The sequence below is a fragment of the Alligator sinensis genome, unplaced genomic scaffold (assembly GCF_000455745.1).
Source record: "Alligator sinensis unplaced genomic scaffold, ASM45574v1 scaffold1012_1, whole genome shotgun sequence".
Taxonomy (NCBI): domain Eukaryota; kingdom Metazoa; phylum Chordata; order Crocodylia; family Alligatoridae; genus Alligator; species Alligator sinensis.
The window spans coordinates 599,143-616,912 of NW_005842104.1; the positions used below are offsets into that span (position 1 = coordinate 599,143).

The window sequence follows — 17,770 nt, forward strand, 5'->3', positions numbered from 1 at the left end:
CTTTCCCTTAATGCACGTGAGAGAGGACTTCCTTTTTTTGTTTGGTTTTTTGGATTGGATACATCTTTCTAGAGAAAATAAGCATATTATTCTACTCTTCCACCTTGTCCTAGTGTTCCCATTTATTTCTGTTATTGATAGTACCAGGTGTTCTTTGTATTTGGCTCTCGTCCTGAGTTTCCTCCTCAGATTTAAGATATCAGACTGCATAGTGAGATGCCAAAACAGAACATAGGCCAGGAACAGGAGTTTATTTCTACCAGTAGAAATTTGTGAGAATTTCTGAAAAATTTTGTCTAGTAGAAATCTTTCCAGGCAAGGGGGCAAATAGGTGCAGGCAACCCCTTTTTCCTCTGCTTTCCTCACCTTCACAAGATCGGGACCCAGTTTGGAGAGTGGGTTGAGGGGACAAGGAGTGGCTGCTCCTCTCCCTGGTGCCCAGAAGCCAAATGGACATAGCAGCTTGGCAACTTCATGCCCATTATTCCCTGAACTGGGGACTGTTGTCGAGGGAGCAGTCTGGAGGGAACTGGAACAGTGAGACAATGTTCCCAATCTGTTCTCCCAGTCAGGTAGTCCCCAATCTAAAGCATTTCTGTGTTGCTTTGCTCCCCTCCTGGATCAGACTAGGAGAGGAACAGACAAGTATTCACTCTTGTGAGAGAGTTTCTCTTGTAAGGAAGATCTCCCAGGTTGACATCTGAAAGATCTTTCTCTTGGAAGGGGCAGAGCCTGTTGAGTTCTGGCTTAGCCCCTATCAGGCTTCGGGCTCCTGGCCTTCTCCGCCCTTCCCCAGGCACTGGGGCCTCTGATGCCAGGATCTGTCCGTCCCCAAGTGCTGGGGCCAACACACTGGCTGGCTGGCTATAACTTAGTCCTCTAAGGCTTTGTAGTTTCTAGACAGGGATAAGTAGGGACAAATGAAATTCTGAATCTAAATGCATTGGGGGAAATGGAGTTACACTTTGAATTTCTTCAGGATAGTTTGGTTGTAATCCCTGGTGACAAGTATTTAATAATGTTTATGTATATAAACCAAAGTACAAAAGCAGCTGGAAATCATTCTGCAACCTTTAACCTAGATTTTCAGCTAGAATGTCAGTGGTCCCATGGATTAAATTGCAAAGTAGCATTAGCTTTAGATTCGCAGCACAAGTGTGTTTGGAGGGGCATGGGTTGGCATTTTATTTACTGTGGTATAAGGCAATAGACTGAGAGAATATAATACAAGATGTTTCATGGGCCTTTTTTTTTTAACATGGTTGAGCCTGAATGGATGGAAAAAATTGTTCAACTTCTGTCTAGGAGCTAAAGATTTTTAGATGGGTATCTTCTTGAACAAAGAATTTAACAGGGCACCTTCCAAAGGTTTGACCTGATTCACCTAGAGAATTTGGGATAAAATGTTGACCTGTTAGCCTTTAATGTTTTACTTTTAATTCTCATACAAGTCATTATATACGTAAGGTTTTATCCTCATGGCACAATATGAGCATAGGACTGGAAGGGATCTGCCATGCCATCGGGTATTTATACATGTGCTCCGTGAAGCGGGGGGAGGATGGGGCTTTAATTAGACAGGCTCTGAGAGCCAGTCTAATTAAAGCACCCAGAGTGTCACATGTATCAGCGTCCCTGTGTTGCAAAATGGTGGCAGGAGTGTTTTAATTAAAACTCATTCAAGCTTTGGTTAAAGCGTCCCCGCCACCACTTTTCAGCATGGAGACGCGGATACACGTGATGTTGGAATCTTATGCAGCATGGTGGTGATTGCTACACTCCAGCTAACTCAATTAATTGAGTCTGCTCCTATCCGCTATAATTACAGCATGTCAGAACAGTCTCGATGCCCATGTATAGGTACCCATTACTGAGTCTAGTCCCTCTGCATTCACAGGCAACTGTTTGCCTCATAGTGTTCACAAGACTGTCTACTCTAACCCTCTGACATTGAAGTCACAAAGGGCCCTATTAAAAATCTCTATTTCATGCCAGAGGGGAGAAAAAGAAATGTGGAAAGACAAGGGCATTCCCAATGTGTGACCACTGCAGTGGCAGGAAATGTAGTAGGTTAAAGTATCTGCAGGTGATCTTAGGAAGACAATTAACTACACTGTAGAAGAAGGCAAAAAACTCTACAGTCCTTGCCAATTTGACCTTGAGAGAAATTCCTTCTTGATCCCTGAAGTCTGGCAGTCAGATCACTCCTGAGTGCCTGAGCAAGACCTATTATCCAGGCACTTTTAAGAAGTTTCTTAATACCAGTAAGAGTACCAGTGCACGCCAGCCAAATGTTTAGCTTTGTCCAATGTCCAGTGCTTCATGGGAAGGCAGAGGGAAAAGAAAGTCCCTCTTAAGCCATGGAATGCAGTGCTCTATAAAGCTCCCTTAGGGTACTAGAAATCCTATAGCTGCCTTAGCACAGCATTCCACCTGGCCTTATTGACTGTGTTTCTCAATTTAAGGGATCACTGCGCTGTGCCATGTAAACATCCCTTAATAGTAAACACCCCAGTGGCAGCAGCCACACTGTGAAAGCACAAGGTAGGGGTTTCTATGGAGACCAACCCCAGCAGTGCTTGCAGGATGCATGGCAGGGTGAGGAGCTGCTCTGGAGCTGGGCTGGGATCTTGTGGTGGTGGCAGCATGTTCTGGAGCCAGAGCAGAGCCACAATCTGCAGCCTGCATGCTCCAGGCTGGGACATGCAGGCAGTGGATCACAGCTCTGCCCCAGCTCCTTACAGCAGAGACAGCATGGCCCAGAACCAGGGCAAAGCCACAATCCTCTGCCTGCATGTCCCTGCTTGGGCCATGCAGGCTGCAGATGGTGGCTCTGCCCTGGCTCTGGACCATGCTGTCACCACCACAAGATCCCAGTCAGCCCCGGAGCAGCTCCCTGCCCTGCTGCATGTCCTGCCAGCAGGGGAGGCACTAGGGGGCAGGGGTGGCTATATCCACTCCAAAATTCCCCGTAGCCATCTGTCCCAGCGGTGCCGCTGCCTGCCCCACACAGGCAGCAGCAGCTGAACCTGCCCCGCTCCAGCCCGCAGCACAGCCCCCCTGGACCTCCTTACCAGGATGAAGCTGGTGCTGGTGTTGCTTGCCGGTGCTGCTGGGGCTGGTCTCCATGAAAACCCCGGCCCTGTGCTATCACAGTGGGGCTGCTGCTGGGGTCTCCATGGAAACTGGCCCTAGCCACACAGGCAGTGGTTGGCGGGAAATGGAGTCCACTGTCAGCCAGATCCAGCCCATGGGCCAGATTTTGCCTGCCCCTGCCCTATTCTGTTCTTCCACTAGTCTAGGCTGTTTATCTTACCCTTATTTACCAGGGCAAAGGACTTGAGAAGTGACAAAGTAGAAACGAAACACCTAAAATGTTACCACTCTTGAGTTTTATGTAAATCTTCCTTATCTGTAGGACATAAAATGCCAGAGGAAGCATTTTGGATATGGAATCGAATTTTAGAAGATAGTAAGACCCAAGTATTTCTTTGCAGATATTCATTAACAATTTGTAACACACATAACATTTCTACTACCCTTGACTCCTCATTTCTGGAAACATGCTAGACTTGACAAAAATGTGAAAGGAAGAGTATAAGGATATTATCCATCATTATGCACCCTTTCTTTTTGTATTTTCAAATATGTTACACACTGATGCATCTGTTTTGACTAAAGTAAATCATATACTTTATAGATGTCATATTTAATGTGTCTGAGTATTTATGAAAACTTTTATAACAATTCAAAATACTGATATCTTCAACCAATATTACCACTCTCAGGCTAAATCTAAGAACAGAATTAGCAGAGCTATCTAAATGACAGTGAAGTAGTTGAGAAGTACCATAACTACTTGGGCCCTGAGCCTCATAGGTCTTTAGGCAATGAACTCCTATCAAATCCATTATGATTTAGATATGTGGTAAAATGCTGTTAGTAGTCTTACTGATAATAGCATGAATGTAGATTTTGCTTTAATAGGCCTAATTTTTTTAAGTATTTTAATATAACTTCTGGAAATGTTGCAGTCCATTTCACCAGTATTTTCTTTTTCTTAGACTTTCAAATTCCTCCTGCCCCTTGCCTTTTTCTGTAAAAGATTGGAGAGAGCTTTTTCCAGCCCACAACCTAATAGGTTATGTTTAAAGCAGATCCCTGAAAATCTCCATTGGGATGTAACTAATTTTGTAGCTTAATGATTAATTTGGACTCTTAACTATAGTTTTGTGAGGACAGTGGGAATAGTTATTTGTATTTCTTCCCTCTGTGTACAATGTTTATTGGGACCCATTCTGTTTCCATGGGGAGCTGGAAACTTTGTGGAGATTTCTTACATGTGCATACTAAGGAATTTCTAGTTTCTATCGAAGAAAATTAACTTAATTTTATTCTTAAAGAAAATCTTAATGGTGTTTCTTAACAACTCCTTTTTCCAAAGATGTGAAGTTTCAAGTGGTAGACTTAGAGACTTGAAAATCTTTCTGGCTTTTAATCCAAACATGCTTTGTGTTTTTGTGCTTCTCCCCATCTATTTACTTAATCCCACTGAGGATAGTGAAGGATAGTTACTGGAGGTGAATTGCTATAGAAATGTTTTAAATAATTTTCTATCTCCAGAGAATTTCAGCATAATGCTCTTTTCGTATGGTCTTGCCTTTCCTGGACGCATTAATAATCTGTATATAGTGTTTGTATTTGACAGGTATACATGGTTGCTCAAATTTAATTTATTTCCAGTATTAGGAAACAATGCCTGTTATAAAATCTTTAATATCCGACAGATTTGTAACTTGTTTCATTTCTCTGCAAAGTCCAGTTCCTCTGAGTTGGTGGCAAACCTGCTTCTCTCTTTTTTTCCAATTAAAAGAACTCTTGTCGTAAATGCAGCAGTTGAAGCAGCATTTAATTTTATATAGTTTATTGGCAGAAAACCTGATGTATTTTCCCATGACACTCTGAAACAAAAGCTGACTGTTTCAAAAGGAATTCATTTGTATACTAGAAAAAGAGTGAAACAATTTCTTTTCTTTTTTTTTTGCAGATTCTGCAAATTGACACCAGAGCTAGTTCTTTCTGTTTGTGCCCTTTAAATTCCACTACATGATAATACAGGAACAAAAAGTTACATTAGAGAAGCTGTTCTGTTAAGTGGGGCTTTTGTAGAAAGCTTTTCTTTCCCCCCCTGTTATGAAATGAATGCGAATGGGATGAAAAAGTAGTTTCACTATAGATTAATATGGTGCCACATTTAAAGTTACTTTTCTCATAGCTGTTTCTTTTTAAAAAATTGACATAAGCCATATTGACAAGACAGTTTTGTGTATAAATTCAGTTTATGCAACTGATCACTATTTTGAAATATACCTCTTTTCTTCAGCCTGTTAATAAAAAAAGAAATCGCTGTACAAAGTACACTGAGATTTATCAGGTTTTTCACGTTATATAACCAAATCAATTGTTGTTCCATCAAAGTAACACCTTTGATGAATGTGCAAATGCAGATTTCTAACAACCTAGAAGACTGAGAAAGGAATATTTTTCCTAGAGGAGTTCAAGTAATGGATGCGTGTCACCTAATTTTCTCTTGGCAAATTGGGTTCTTGACCTTCTGTTAGATAGTCTAAAGTGGTACCTAAGCATGCTATGTGCTTCTGACACCTTCTTCCACCTGCTTTGCAGTTGAGGAGTTGTAGACCCATAGCTAGGGCCTGGGAAGGCTTATTATAGTGGCTACCTGTACTCACCATGTCACCGCACCATCAAAGGATGTATGTGGCTTTTCAGGAGGGAACACATTGCCATCTGTCATCTTTACCACATCCTGGTGGTGCTGCCACTACTTGGTCTGCAGCTGCTTATTTGTCAGAGTTACCCCTGCTTATTTCACAGGTAACCTTCCCTGAAGGTCATTCCACTATCTGCCACCTGTGGGCATGGTGGGTAGCAGTATAGCTCTGCCCCACAGAGGCTGCAGTGAAGCACCATCCCCAGTGGTCTTGGTCTCCTTGCCATTGGATCAAGAACCAGTTCTGTCAGTCATGTGGAAACTGCTGTGCAGCAGCTTCTCCATGATAAAAGAAGTCGCGCTTGGGTGTCTTCCATGAAAACAACTTTTCCAGCACATTCCTCAAGCCCTTTGGTGACCAGCTGATGGCAATGGGAGCAGGATTGTGATCTGTAAACTCCTAGTCATCAACTGGCATGAAGGCAGCAGTTACAAGAAGGTCATCTAGCACTAAGATGAGACAGGAGTGCGATTCAGCAGCTATAACTGTGACTGAGCAGCCTTCCCTCCGCGCCCCCCCCCCGGGGGGGGGGGGGGGGGTTAGAAAAGGTTCCCTAAATGTAGCCTCCCTAATACAGTGTTCTGTATTTCCTTCTGACTCCATAACCATGTCCTGTGGGACCACTGTTACTACAATCAAAAATACCAGTGAAGGAGCACCATCGTTTTTGGGATTTGGAACATCAAGACCCTCATGGACAGCCATAATAATGAACTCCCAGAGCACCACACTGCAATTGTGGCCCAAGAACTTAGGCAACACACCATCAATGAGTGAGACCTGGCAAGTGGGAGGTGGGCAGCTCAAAGAACATGGAGGCAGCTATACCTTCTTCTGGAAAACTAAACAGGAAGGAGAATGCTGACTTCATGAAGTTGGTTTTGCCATTAAGAATGAACTTGTAAACCAACTCAGTGAGTTCCCTGTCAGAATGAATGAGTGCCTTATGAGTCTCCATCTTAAACTGGAGGGGGGAGCCAACTCCGATGGCATCCTCCTCTTGACCAAATGTGCGGAACAAGAACTTAGTGTCACCAACACCCCATCACCAACACACCTGCGCGCCACACTGCAAATTTGCAGTGTGGTGGGTTTTATAGAAACCAGAAGATCCTGGTGTAAAAAAAAAAAAGCACCACTAAAAAAAGTGGCACAGTGTATGTGGCAGCAGTGTGGACCACCAGAAACTGGAGCCTGGCCAGCCAGAGCCACCTTCTGGCTGCCTGCTAGGCTCTGAGCAGCTGCTTAGCTGCTGCTGCTGCTGCCCCAGGAGGCCCCTGCTGGGGTTGATGTGTGGTTTGCAGTGCCTCAATTAGCTTTACAATGCCACAAACCACATGTGCACGCTCGTGGGGATGTGCCCCAGAAAGCAGGGGCAGGCAGTTATTTTGGCGGGAGGGCCCCTTACTGAGTTTTGGCAGTCTGGAGGTCCTCATGGGTAGCTCTGCCCCTTAACAGGTGCCCTTCCCCCTGGTTGCCATCTTTGGCCTGGAAGTCCCGCCCCCTAACCTCTGTGCTTTGCCACCAGAAGTCCCTCCCCTTGCCCCCAGAAGTACTCCTTTCAGCAAGTGGTTTTGCCATCTTCGAACCAGAAAAATACCAAATTATATTCTAAAAAGCGAACATCTAAAATGTTCATTGATTTGATTTCAAAAAATATTTTTGTCCTGGTTTACATGCGTTTCTGTAGTGTACACAGAGGGGATTGTATATAATAGCTTAAAATGAAGTCTTCCTCTTGTATATTACAGGGGCGGGGCATAGGCTTGTCAGGGGCTGTGGGTGTATGGATATGTTGGGTGTGGGTGTGTCTGTTAGGGGTGGATACGTGTAGGGGGTGTGAGTGTGGGGTGAGGAAACGTGGGTGTGTGTGTGGATATGTGGAGTGTGGGTGGGTATGGGACTTGTGGGGGGAAGGGTGGCTGGGGTGTGTGAAGGGGTGTGGGTATGGGATCTGTATGTATGGGAGAGAGTCCCTCCCTGCACACATGCGCACACACTCTACCGGTGCAGCCCCTTGCTCCCAGGTCCAGTGATGCAGCCAGGAGCCACATGGTGCTGGAGTAGTGCAAGAACAGGAAGGCAGGGAAATGGCTGAGAGTGGGGCAGGGCTGGGCTCCTGCCACCGGCTTCCCCTGGGTCCTACTGCCCCTGGCTCATGTCACCTTTGACAGGCATCCAGGATCAGATAAATATTTTCTAAATTTTTTAGGGCTCCTGTGGGCTGGATAGAATGGTCTGGTGGGCCATATTCGGCCCGCAAGCCATATTTTGCCCACCCCTGCCCTAAAGGTTGCTGGAGCTGCTAGCTGCTGGAACTGGGTTGATTTGGATCAGTGTGTATAATATGGGTGCCTGAATTCTACCTAAGATCTGTTTAGGTCTGTAGTTTACTGATTTGGCTCTAAATGCCAAAAGTAAAATCATCAGCCACTGAATTCCCCAGTGGCTGCATTCCAACCCAGCTTCTGCAATTGCACATGGTCCAGATGCAGTGAAAATACTGTCTGTGCTACACTGGAGAGGCTATTGAAAGGGCTTTTATAGTAGGTCTCTTCAAAACAGTGGGTGGAAAAGATTGATAGAGTTGGGTGTGGCCAGTATATCTGCTCTCTCAGTTTCTGTATTGGAGAATCTCCCTCTGCCCATCTCTCCTCCATAGAGCAAGTAGTTCTATTCCACAGAACCAAAATAGCCACTCAAAGTAGCTAAAAGTAAAAAAGGCCTTTTTTACTCTCTCTTTTTTTAACTCAAGGAAAATAGAGATGGTTTACATAAATGAAATTCCAACTTCTCCTCCCCCTCTAGGCAACTATTATAATTTTGAAATATTTGGCAGTCCAGTGCCCTAGATTGAGGACATGGAGAGATGTTTTATATATTAAAATAAAACCACTTTCGTCAACAAATAGGCTTCAATTCTTTTCTTTTTTTTTAACGTTGCTAAAAGTAGCAGGCGGCTGCCAGCCAGTATATTTAATATTTAAAATACAGTTTACCCAGAACTGTAAGTTTAAAAAAATCCCAGGACAATGACACTTCCTATCTGAGCTGATGTAGTAGCTTTTGCCATGACAGTTTTTGTTCTTGGGCTGTGTAGTTTCAGGTTTTCTGTGTAGTGTTCAGCTATACCTGGTCTCAGACATTAAACTACACAAGTTACCCATTTGTGGTAAGACATTCAAATTTTTGTTAGCAACTAATTTACATAGTTGCTTTATGCAGCCCTTTTAACAGTCACTGGGATTATGCTATTTGAATAAAAATTAAGCATTGTATCCAGAATATGAAGATTAGCACTAACATGGAAATTTAAAAATAATATTAAACACTTGAATTACTTTTTCAAGCAGTGAAACAGTGACTTTAAGATTATATGACCCAGAAAGACTGTAGGTAAATAAACTGAAACAGTCATTTTTCTTTTTTTTTAATTTAATGAATGAGAAAATTACATTATTTTTAATTGAAAGGATTTTACATGTATGATAATAAAATGGATTTTTTCTGTCATGTTTTAGACTTTGTCCATTAACTTCTCAAGTATCACATAATTAATAACAAATTATTATTAGCAAATATTAACTTCTGAAGTGTCAAATAATTAAGAACAAATTACTGTTAACAAATATCATCTCCCTATTTAAAAGTGTGCTTGCATTTGAACTGTTTTCCTATTCCCTACTGTACTTTGTGATACTGTAGGGTTTTCATGTATCTTTTGGTTATATTTACCACTGAAGAAGTTTTAGAATTGGAGGTGTCCTTTTTCTCATTGTATTCCATCTTCCCTCCCATTCTGTTCTTGTACCTCTATTCTGTTAGTGACTGAGAGGTTGATAAATCTAGTATATCACAACCTGCAATATATAATGAATGTCCATAGTTTTCTTCCTTTGCTTTTCCAAATCAAATGTAGCATTTACAGCTTGTGACTTTTTTGTGGGTTGTAAGGTATTTGGTATGTCATATGAAGCCTTAGCTTCTCAAGAATAGGTATTTTTATGAAGTTTGAATTATAGTACTTCAGAAGTCTCCTCATTTTTATGACTAGAGAGAGCTGGAAAAAAGCAATACAAGGACACCCTAAACATCAAAATGCCGGATAACAGGGATGGAACAATAAAAATATCTTTCTATTGCATAGAATCATAGAAGTAGGGTCGGAAGGGACCGTGTAGATCTTCAAGTCCGACCCCCTGCCTGGGCAGGAGGAAAACTGGGCTCAATTGACCCCAGTCAGGTAGGCATCAAGCCGCTTCTTAAAGACCCCCAGGGTAGGAGCCATCACCACTTCCCTTGGAAGTTGGTTCCAGATCCTAGCCGCCCTTACTGTGAAGTAGTTCTTACAGATGTCTAATCTAAACCTACTCTCCAACAACTTGTGGCCATTATTCCTTGTTATCCTGGGGGGGTGCTAGGGGAAACAGGGTCTCCCCCAAACCCTTCTGGTCCCCCCTAGTGAGTTTATAGATGGTCACCAGGTCCCCCCTCAACTTTCTCTTGTGAAGGCTGAACAGGTTCAGGTCCCGTAGCCTGTCATTGTAGGGTCTGCCCTGCTGTACCCGGATCATGTGGGTGGCCCTCTTCTAGACCCTCTCAATGTTGTCCACATCCCTCTTGAAATGGGGTGCCCAGAACTGGACACAGTACTCCAGCTGTGGCCTGACCAGTGTCGCGTAGAGGGGGAGGATCACCTCCTTGGACCTACTTGAGAGGCACCTGTGGATGCATGATAGGGTGCGGTTAGCCTTGCCGACCGCGACCTCGCATTGTCGGCCCATGTTCATCTTGGAGTCAATGATGACTCCAAGATCCCTTTCTGCCTCCGTGCTCTCAAGAAGGGAGTTTCCCATCTTATAAGTGTGCTGCTGGTTACTACTGTCCAAGTGCAGCACCCTGCACTTGTCAGTATTGAAACGCATCCTGTTTTTGTTAGCCCACCCCTGCAACCTATCCAGGTCTTTCTGCAGTCTTTCCCTCCCTACTAGCGTGCCCACCTCACCCCAAATTTTGGTATCATCAGCAAATTTGAACAGGTTGCTTTTCACCCCATCGTCCAAATCACTGATAAAGAAATTGAACAGTGCGGGCCCAAGGACCGAGCCCTGGGGGACTCCACTGCCCGCTTCCCCCAGGTCGAATATGACCCGTCCACCACCACCCTCTGAGTACGAACCTTCAGCCAATTTGCAATCCATCTGACTGTGTAGGCATCGATGCCACAGTCGCCTAATTTTTTAATGAGGATGGGGTGGGAGACAGTGTCAAAGGCCTTGCTGAAGTCCAGAAAGACAGTGTCAAAGGCCTTGCTTAAGCCAGTCATGTCTTTTTGGGGGTTGGGTTCATAACAATTGTGTTTGGCAAAACTACTCAGCTACTGCTTTTGCATGAAGAATATTTTGTGTGTGAGCACATGAAAATGTCACTGATAAAAAGATGAGGCGTTTTGAACTTACATAAGGCTGCTCTATACTAACTTCTTGTCCCACAGCAAGCACAAAAAGATACTCTACTGTGAAATAGTTATTTGCTGTCTCTTTTTGTGCTTGTTCTCACCTTGTGCTTATTGTAGGATAAGAAGCAGTGAGTACAGAAAAGCAAAACACCTCATCTGCCAGTAACACATTCATGTGTGCATATCTGGTATTATAGCAAATATATTTGCCTTGTAAGATTGATGAGTGCTGCTGGATGGGTTTTTTATGGGTTGAGAAAATAATATGTTTTTCCTTCCTCCTTGACTTTATAGGTCTTAAAATGGAATCCCTGGATAAAACAATCAATAGTTATCTGAATATTTGGCTTGGACCAAGAGGTAAGAAGTTCATCCTTTTAAATTTATATGCATTGTGTACATATTGGAGCACAGGGAAGGAAGGCCAGTTCCTAAACACCAGTTCGGGCAAAACTGTGTTTTACGAACGAAGGTGTTCTTCACTCCACTGAGTGCTTTGGCTTATGGTTGAAGAGTGAGGAAGAAGTGCCCTTGGTACTTTATTTGAGCTAATAAAAAAAATAGATGCTATTTTTATAAGCAAGTATGCATCTGTTTATCAATCTTAGGTAAAGGTTTTATTTTAAAAAATCTGTTCTTAAAGTTTGCATTTTGAACTTCAATAATTGTTGTCATATATATGTATAATTAGCTTGTTAAGTGTCTTCATTTTGGGAGTGTCTAGCTTTTGATAATGTCATTTTTTTTTCTTCAGCTTGTCCAAATTACATTTGGCCTCATATTCTTCTTTTGTGCAAACCATTTTGCACCTGTAATACATTTGTTGAATTTTTTATTTTCTGTTTGAACTGAAGTGACAAGAGGGACTGTAGTAATCCAGCTGACAAAATATTGTTTGATTACTAACATTTGAACATGTTAGTTTTCAAGAAGCTGATATTAATCTAAATTTTTTTTCTCTAACCCAGACACTCCCAAACTTATTGTGTACCCCCTTCCAGATTACCAGACGTTCCCAAACTTATTGTGTACCCCCTTCCAGATTTACCAGCTGCCCCATACCCCCAACCAGCTTACATTTTATATTTTAACCCCTTAAATGCCAATTAGTATTATAATGAAAATTAAATTTGCCATTATACAATTTCTCCTGTGTACCCCCCCAGAGATGTCTTGTATACCAGGGGTATGCATACCACAGTCTGGGAACCTTTGCTCTAAACAATTTGCTCGCTTCCCTTGCCAGCACTCAGTCAGGTTTTATGGCCTCTTGAATTCAGAAGCCATGTTGTACTGAACTATAGTTAGGATCTCATTGTAGGTGTACAGTATTTTAAACTGAATTGTTCAGAACCTGCATTTAATTGTTTCAGCAAGCATGTTCTTAATCTCATAGTATACCTTTATGGAAGGAGGCAATAGGCTGCACTCTCATTCTAATGTTGTAAAAGCCTGCGTCTGTCTGTCTGTAACACTTTATTCGCGCTCTGATTGTCTGACAAACAGCCAATGGCTGGCCTCGCCCTCCCCTTACCTTTGCAGGTGATAGCGGGGGGCCACAACGCGGCAGCAGTGGGGGGAGGAGCGGTCCCAGTGAGGGTTGGGGGAATAGCGGGTGCACTGCGGTGGTGGGGGGAGGGGAAGAATGGGCCCAGACCCCACACGGGGTGGGGGGAGGAGGACCGAGCCTGAGCTGGGGGAGAAGCCGGCCCGCCACAGCAGGGGGAGCACCGGTCCTGGGCCGACCCGGTGGCAGTGGGGGAACGGGAGAAGTGAGCTCGGAGCTGACGGGTGAGGGTGGGGGAGGAGTGGGCCCGGGCCTGAGGGAAGGAAGAGGCTCACTCCTCCCCTCCCCCAGCTGCTGCCGCATTGGGCCAGGCCCGCCGCTCCCCACCACCACCGCGGCAGGCCGGCGTCTGCCCCAGCTCGGGTTTGGGCCTCCTCCCCACCTCAGGCCTGGGCCCATCCCTTCCCCCTCATCATCTCTAAGCCCACTCCTCCCATTCCCCCCCCACCACCACAGGGGTCAGCCCTCCCCCTGCTGCGGTAGGCTGGCTTCTTCCCACCCTCAGACCCTGTCCTCCCCTGCATCGGGCCTGGGCCCACTCTGCCCCTGCTCCAGCCTCTGCAGTGGGGAGGGGGGGCACGCGCCCCGACCCCAAGCAGCAGGAGGTAATGGAGGGGGGGGCCACGGGGCTCCATCCCCACACAGTCCCCCCCTGTCATTCCTGAGAGGCGATTGGCTAATGTTTATATAAGTGCCTTCCTAGTCCACTAAGTAACTTTTTTTATAAAAGGTCATTTGGTCTCAGGTATTTCCACACCAAATTTTCTCAGTTTTAACTTGTTAAAAGTAGATGTTGTTTGCCAACCTTGCAACTCCTTGTGAATTGGCTAGTCACACTGGGCGATTACGTTGTTGTGATTTATTGCTGATTTTTAAACAGGCTCAAAGACAAAATTAGGGTGAGGAACACTTGTACAGACCCTGTGCCTCAAGATTAGTATTGGTGTTAATGTTATTGGAATATACAAAGCCATTCACTGCCCTTCATGTGCAAGGGGGGATCCAACTCACTCTCATTTTCTCTGACTGTTCAGGACAAGCATGGATTAAACGAGTACCAACATATTTTGCTCATTACAATGAGGAGATACATTTTGCAAAGAGGTTTGCACTGATATTACAGAGGCTTTCAGGAAGATGATAAGTTTGGGAAACGACATATTTTTACTCAGAATCTTCTTTCACTACACATGCCAAAGATTATTAATTTTAATAGTATTACTTTATTCTGCAATCGATGGCTTAAAAAGGAATAGTTGCACTACTAAAAACGTTATGTGTACTTTGCTTAGGGACAGTATGCCTTGCCTTGCTATTCGTGTAAGTTTCATAATGAAACAAGTTTGCATATGTAAAGCTTGTTCACCCTTATTACTTTGGTATGTTCTAATCACATTGATTCATATTAGGCTATCATTTTACTAGACATTTATCAGGAAAACATTTTTTCTATTTGAAATATTTCCACTAAATCCTACTTTTTTGTGTTTTTCATTCTGTTTCAGATCCCAGAGTCAAAGGGTGGTTTCTTCTGGATAACTATGCACCTACTTTTATCTTCTCTGTCTTGTACTTGGTAATTGTGTGGCTGGGACCAAAGTACATGCAGAATAAACAGCCATTCTCATGCAGGGGCATTCTAGTGGTCTATAACCTTGGACTTACGCTGCTGTCTCTTTATATGTTTTATGAGGTAGGCAAGAAGATTTTTTTTTATTTTGCAGTAGTCTGGTTAATTCCTGCTTATAACACAAACCTGTCCATTATCATATTGTTTTCTTAGGCTTGGTAAAATAACTGCAGAAATGTTAGGCACCACGCAGGATAGTAACTTAGAGACCAACTTATTCAAAAATGCATCAGCTTTAGCAGGCAACAGATGCTATGCATCTGACAAATTAGGATGTTGCTAGCAAAAACTGATGTATTTCTGAATGAGTTTATTTAAGGTGCCACCCTGTCCTGCCTTCTGCAGAAATGTTGCAACAGTTCTTCAGTGTCAGTTATCCAAAGAAAATCACCATTATTATTACAGTCCATGCTAGTACTTTCATTGCATTCTGTTCTCCACTGTATTAATCTCTACATGTGCAATAGCAAAATACGTTTGGAATTTGTATCTCTCCCTCAACACAGAATGAAAAAGGGAAAGCCGATTAACAGATCAAGAAATTCAAGTTAGGTAAACCTCTTCAGTAGTTCCTGCTTATTTATCCTAAAGAGACCCCTTATTAAACTGTTGTTGCCGATTTGCTCTAAGAACACAGCAGCAAAACCAAATCTCAGGCAAGTTTGAAAATCAGATATTTTTACATCTAGCATTTAGCTGTGCCTTAAACAAACATGTCACCAGAAACCAAAACATTTCATATTTAAAATAGAAAAATGCCAGAAAAATCCTTCAAAGGTTATATCTAACAAAATTAAGATTTCCAGTCCCACAATGCATTGTTGCTGTCTCTTTAATTGGAATTATAATTTTCAGATTTCAGATTCAAACACAAAGGTCTGTGGTAAAGTAAATCGGGATTTAGTCAGAAACTGAAACACGTAGATTTAATGTACAGTATAATAAATTTTGCTTTTGATCTAAAGATAAACAATTTACTATGTTATACCCTAACCCCACCTCACCCCAGTTAAAGTCAAAACTATTATTCTCTTTTTGACATTTGCTTCATAAATAGTATGGAGACTATCTTTTTCTTGATGCCCTTACCTTTATTTAGGGTATTCTTACTCTTTTCTAAGCTTCATGTTAGTTGAATATTCTAAATGTATAAATATGATGCAGTTCCATTAGTATGTATTGGCTGGTACGGATCAGTTTAAATGGTCACTAATCAGTATGAACACAGAAGTCATGACAAACAGCTGCACAAGGGTAGATTTTTTTCTGTCATTATACCAAACATAGATAAAATCCTCTCTTGTAGTTTATCTTTTTCCATTCTGTTTTGTAACATGATAAGCATATGGCTTACTAACCTACTAACAAGTCTGCTTTTCTGTCTCTAATGTCACATTCCACAAATTTACAAAGAACATTTCTCTTTAAAAAACTTTCAAGAGTTTCTTCTCTTAAAATACATTCCTTTCATAGGAAACCATTCAGTATACTACAGTATATATATTATATATTTTATAAGTGGTAAAAGCCTTTGAACTTAATAAAGGCAGTCCAGCTGTTAACAAATTGTACAACCTTCTCATCATTTATGTTCTGCTTGTCCCATTACCACTGCTAAATATATGCTTACATTTTTAAGATTTGCTTAGATCCCTTCTTGTGACTTGGGAAACAACCTGAAATTTACATAGTAAATGTGAGTTCTTTGTTTTGATAGGAAATTTCACATGTAGGCTAAATGATAGTGAAAAGTTCAAATATCAGTAAACTCTTGACTACTGTCTATACAATGCAAGTTGCTTTTCAATGTTAATGTTACACCTAAATTATTTTATTATTTGTGAAAATTCCCATTAGTCATTAGTAGAGTTCATTTAAATAAACCCACTGGAGAAGTTCTTAAATCCAGTTCTTAATTCCACTGGAGAAGATGTACATGTATACTCATATAACACTTTGTGTCCATGTTTATATTGTACCAAATTGCCAGATTTTAGGTAAATCAATAATATTCTGCCAACAAAATTCTGATCTCATAAAAACTTTCATGTGTTGGAACTGTTACTGACTGCATTTAGATTAGTTGCATCATGTGCATGTTCACAGTTTGCTACAAGCTACTGCTTTCTTAGAAAAGTTTAGGTAATATGGATGTAGGCAGACAAGGTTCCTTAGGTGAATATGATATCTTTTATTAGACCAACCCAAATGGTTGGAGAATAGTTATTAAGCAAGCTTTCTGGTTCAAAAACCCTTCGTCAGGCTAAGGAAGCTGCAGCAGTTGGTGTGCTCTTCCTGGATGGAATGAAAAGCAACTCAAAAATATTGTAAAGGAATCTTTAACACTAGAAATAACTGGTTGTTCCCTTGCTTCTAAAATACCATTTTCCAATTGAATTCAACTTCTTAACTGTTGGGAAGAATTAAAGTTGGGACACTAGGTCCTTATTCCACATAAGAATGAAAGTCATCTTTTAATAATTGTTGACTGTTCCTTTATCTTGCTTTGCATTAGTGTGCAACTCCTCTTGACTGCTGCGTAGTGTGAATTGTAGCTGTTGAATAGGTTTATTTGCAGACGTTCAGTTATTGGGCTGATCCTGCTCCCTTTATTTCAGACAACTTTTGTAAGATATTAATGGGAGCAGGAACTATTCTTAGATGACAAGAGCATCATTCTGGCTTTGAAATTTTCAGTGTGGATGCCTGGTGCCTTCTATTTAAACACTGTTGGGTCATTTAAAAAAGGATGTGGCCATTAGGGCTGTGCGAAGCTTCTTCGGTCCCTGATTTGATTCAGTGGAGATTCAGCCCAATTCACTGGCCAAATCCGAATCGAATCAGAGGACCCTTTAATCTCTCTGAATCGAATTGGAACCGTCCAAATCGATTTGGAAAGATTCAGTGATTTGGAGATAGACACAGCTTTAAACATTTTTTCCACATATCTCAAGCTACCCTGCCCTGCCCCTGGGGCAAGGGGCTCAACTCGATGATCTTCTGAAATCCCTTCCAGCCCTAATGTCTATGAAATACCAGGCGGCTCGTGAATGCTTTGATGGTGGGGCGGCTGAAGCGTCCTACAAGAGCACGGAGGGGGGTGGGATCCACAGCACGCTCAGCAGCAGACCCAGAAGTGGACGAGAAGCACTTCTGGTCCACTTCTGGGTCCTCCAGGGAGTGCAGCTGGTGCCTCCTGGGTCTAGGGGGCACCCGGGGGGGCAGCTGGTGCTTCCTGGGTCGGGGGGGCACCCAGGGTCCCCCTGCAGCCGATTACCGAGCCGGTGGGGGGGTCCACTTCTGGGGCCTCCAGGGAGGGCCAC

General features: G+C 42.7%; 1 protein-coding gene across 2 annotated transcripts in view; it reads left to right on the forward strand.

Annotated features, from left to right (window-relative positions):
- The window catches only part of ELOVL5 (ELOVL fatty acid elongase 5), a 52,207-nt gene that overhangs the window by 18,367 nt on the left and 16,070 nt on the right, over positions 1-17,770 (forward strand). Inside the window, exons 1-3 of one of the 2 annotated variants that reach the window (XM_025205103.1) lie at positions 9,727-10,035; positions 11,545-11,610; positions 14,323-14,510. In XM_025205103.1, the coding sequence (XP_025060888.1) occupies positions 11,553-11,610; positions 14,323-14,510 (246 nt within the window). In that variant the 5' untranslated portion in view covers positions 9,727-10,035; positions 11,545-11,552. Of the gene's footprint in view, positions 1-9,726; positions 10,036-11,544; positions 11,611-14,322; positions 14,511-17,770 lie in introns of those variants that run through there. The other variant, XM_006024472.3, reaches the window with a different exon arrangement.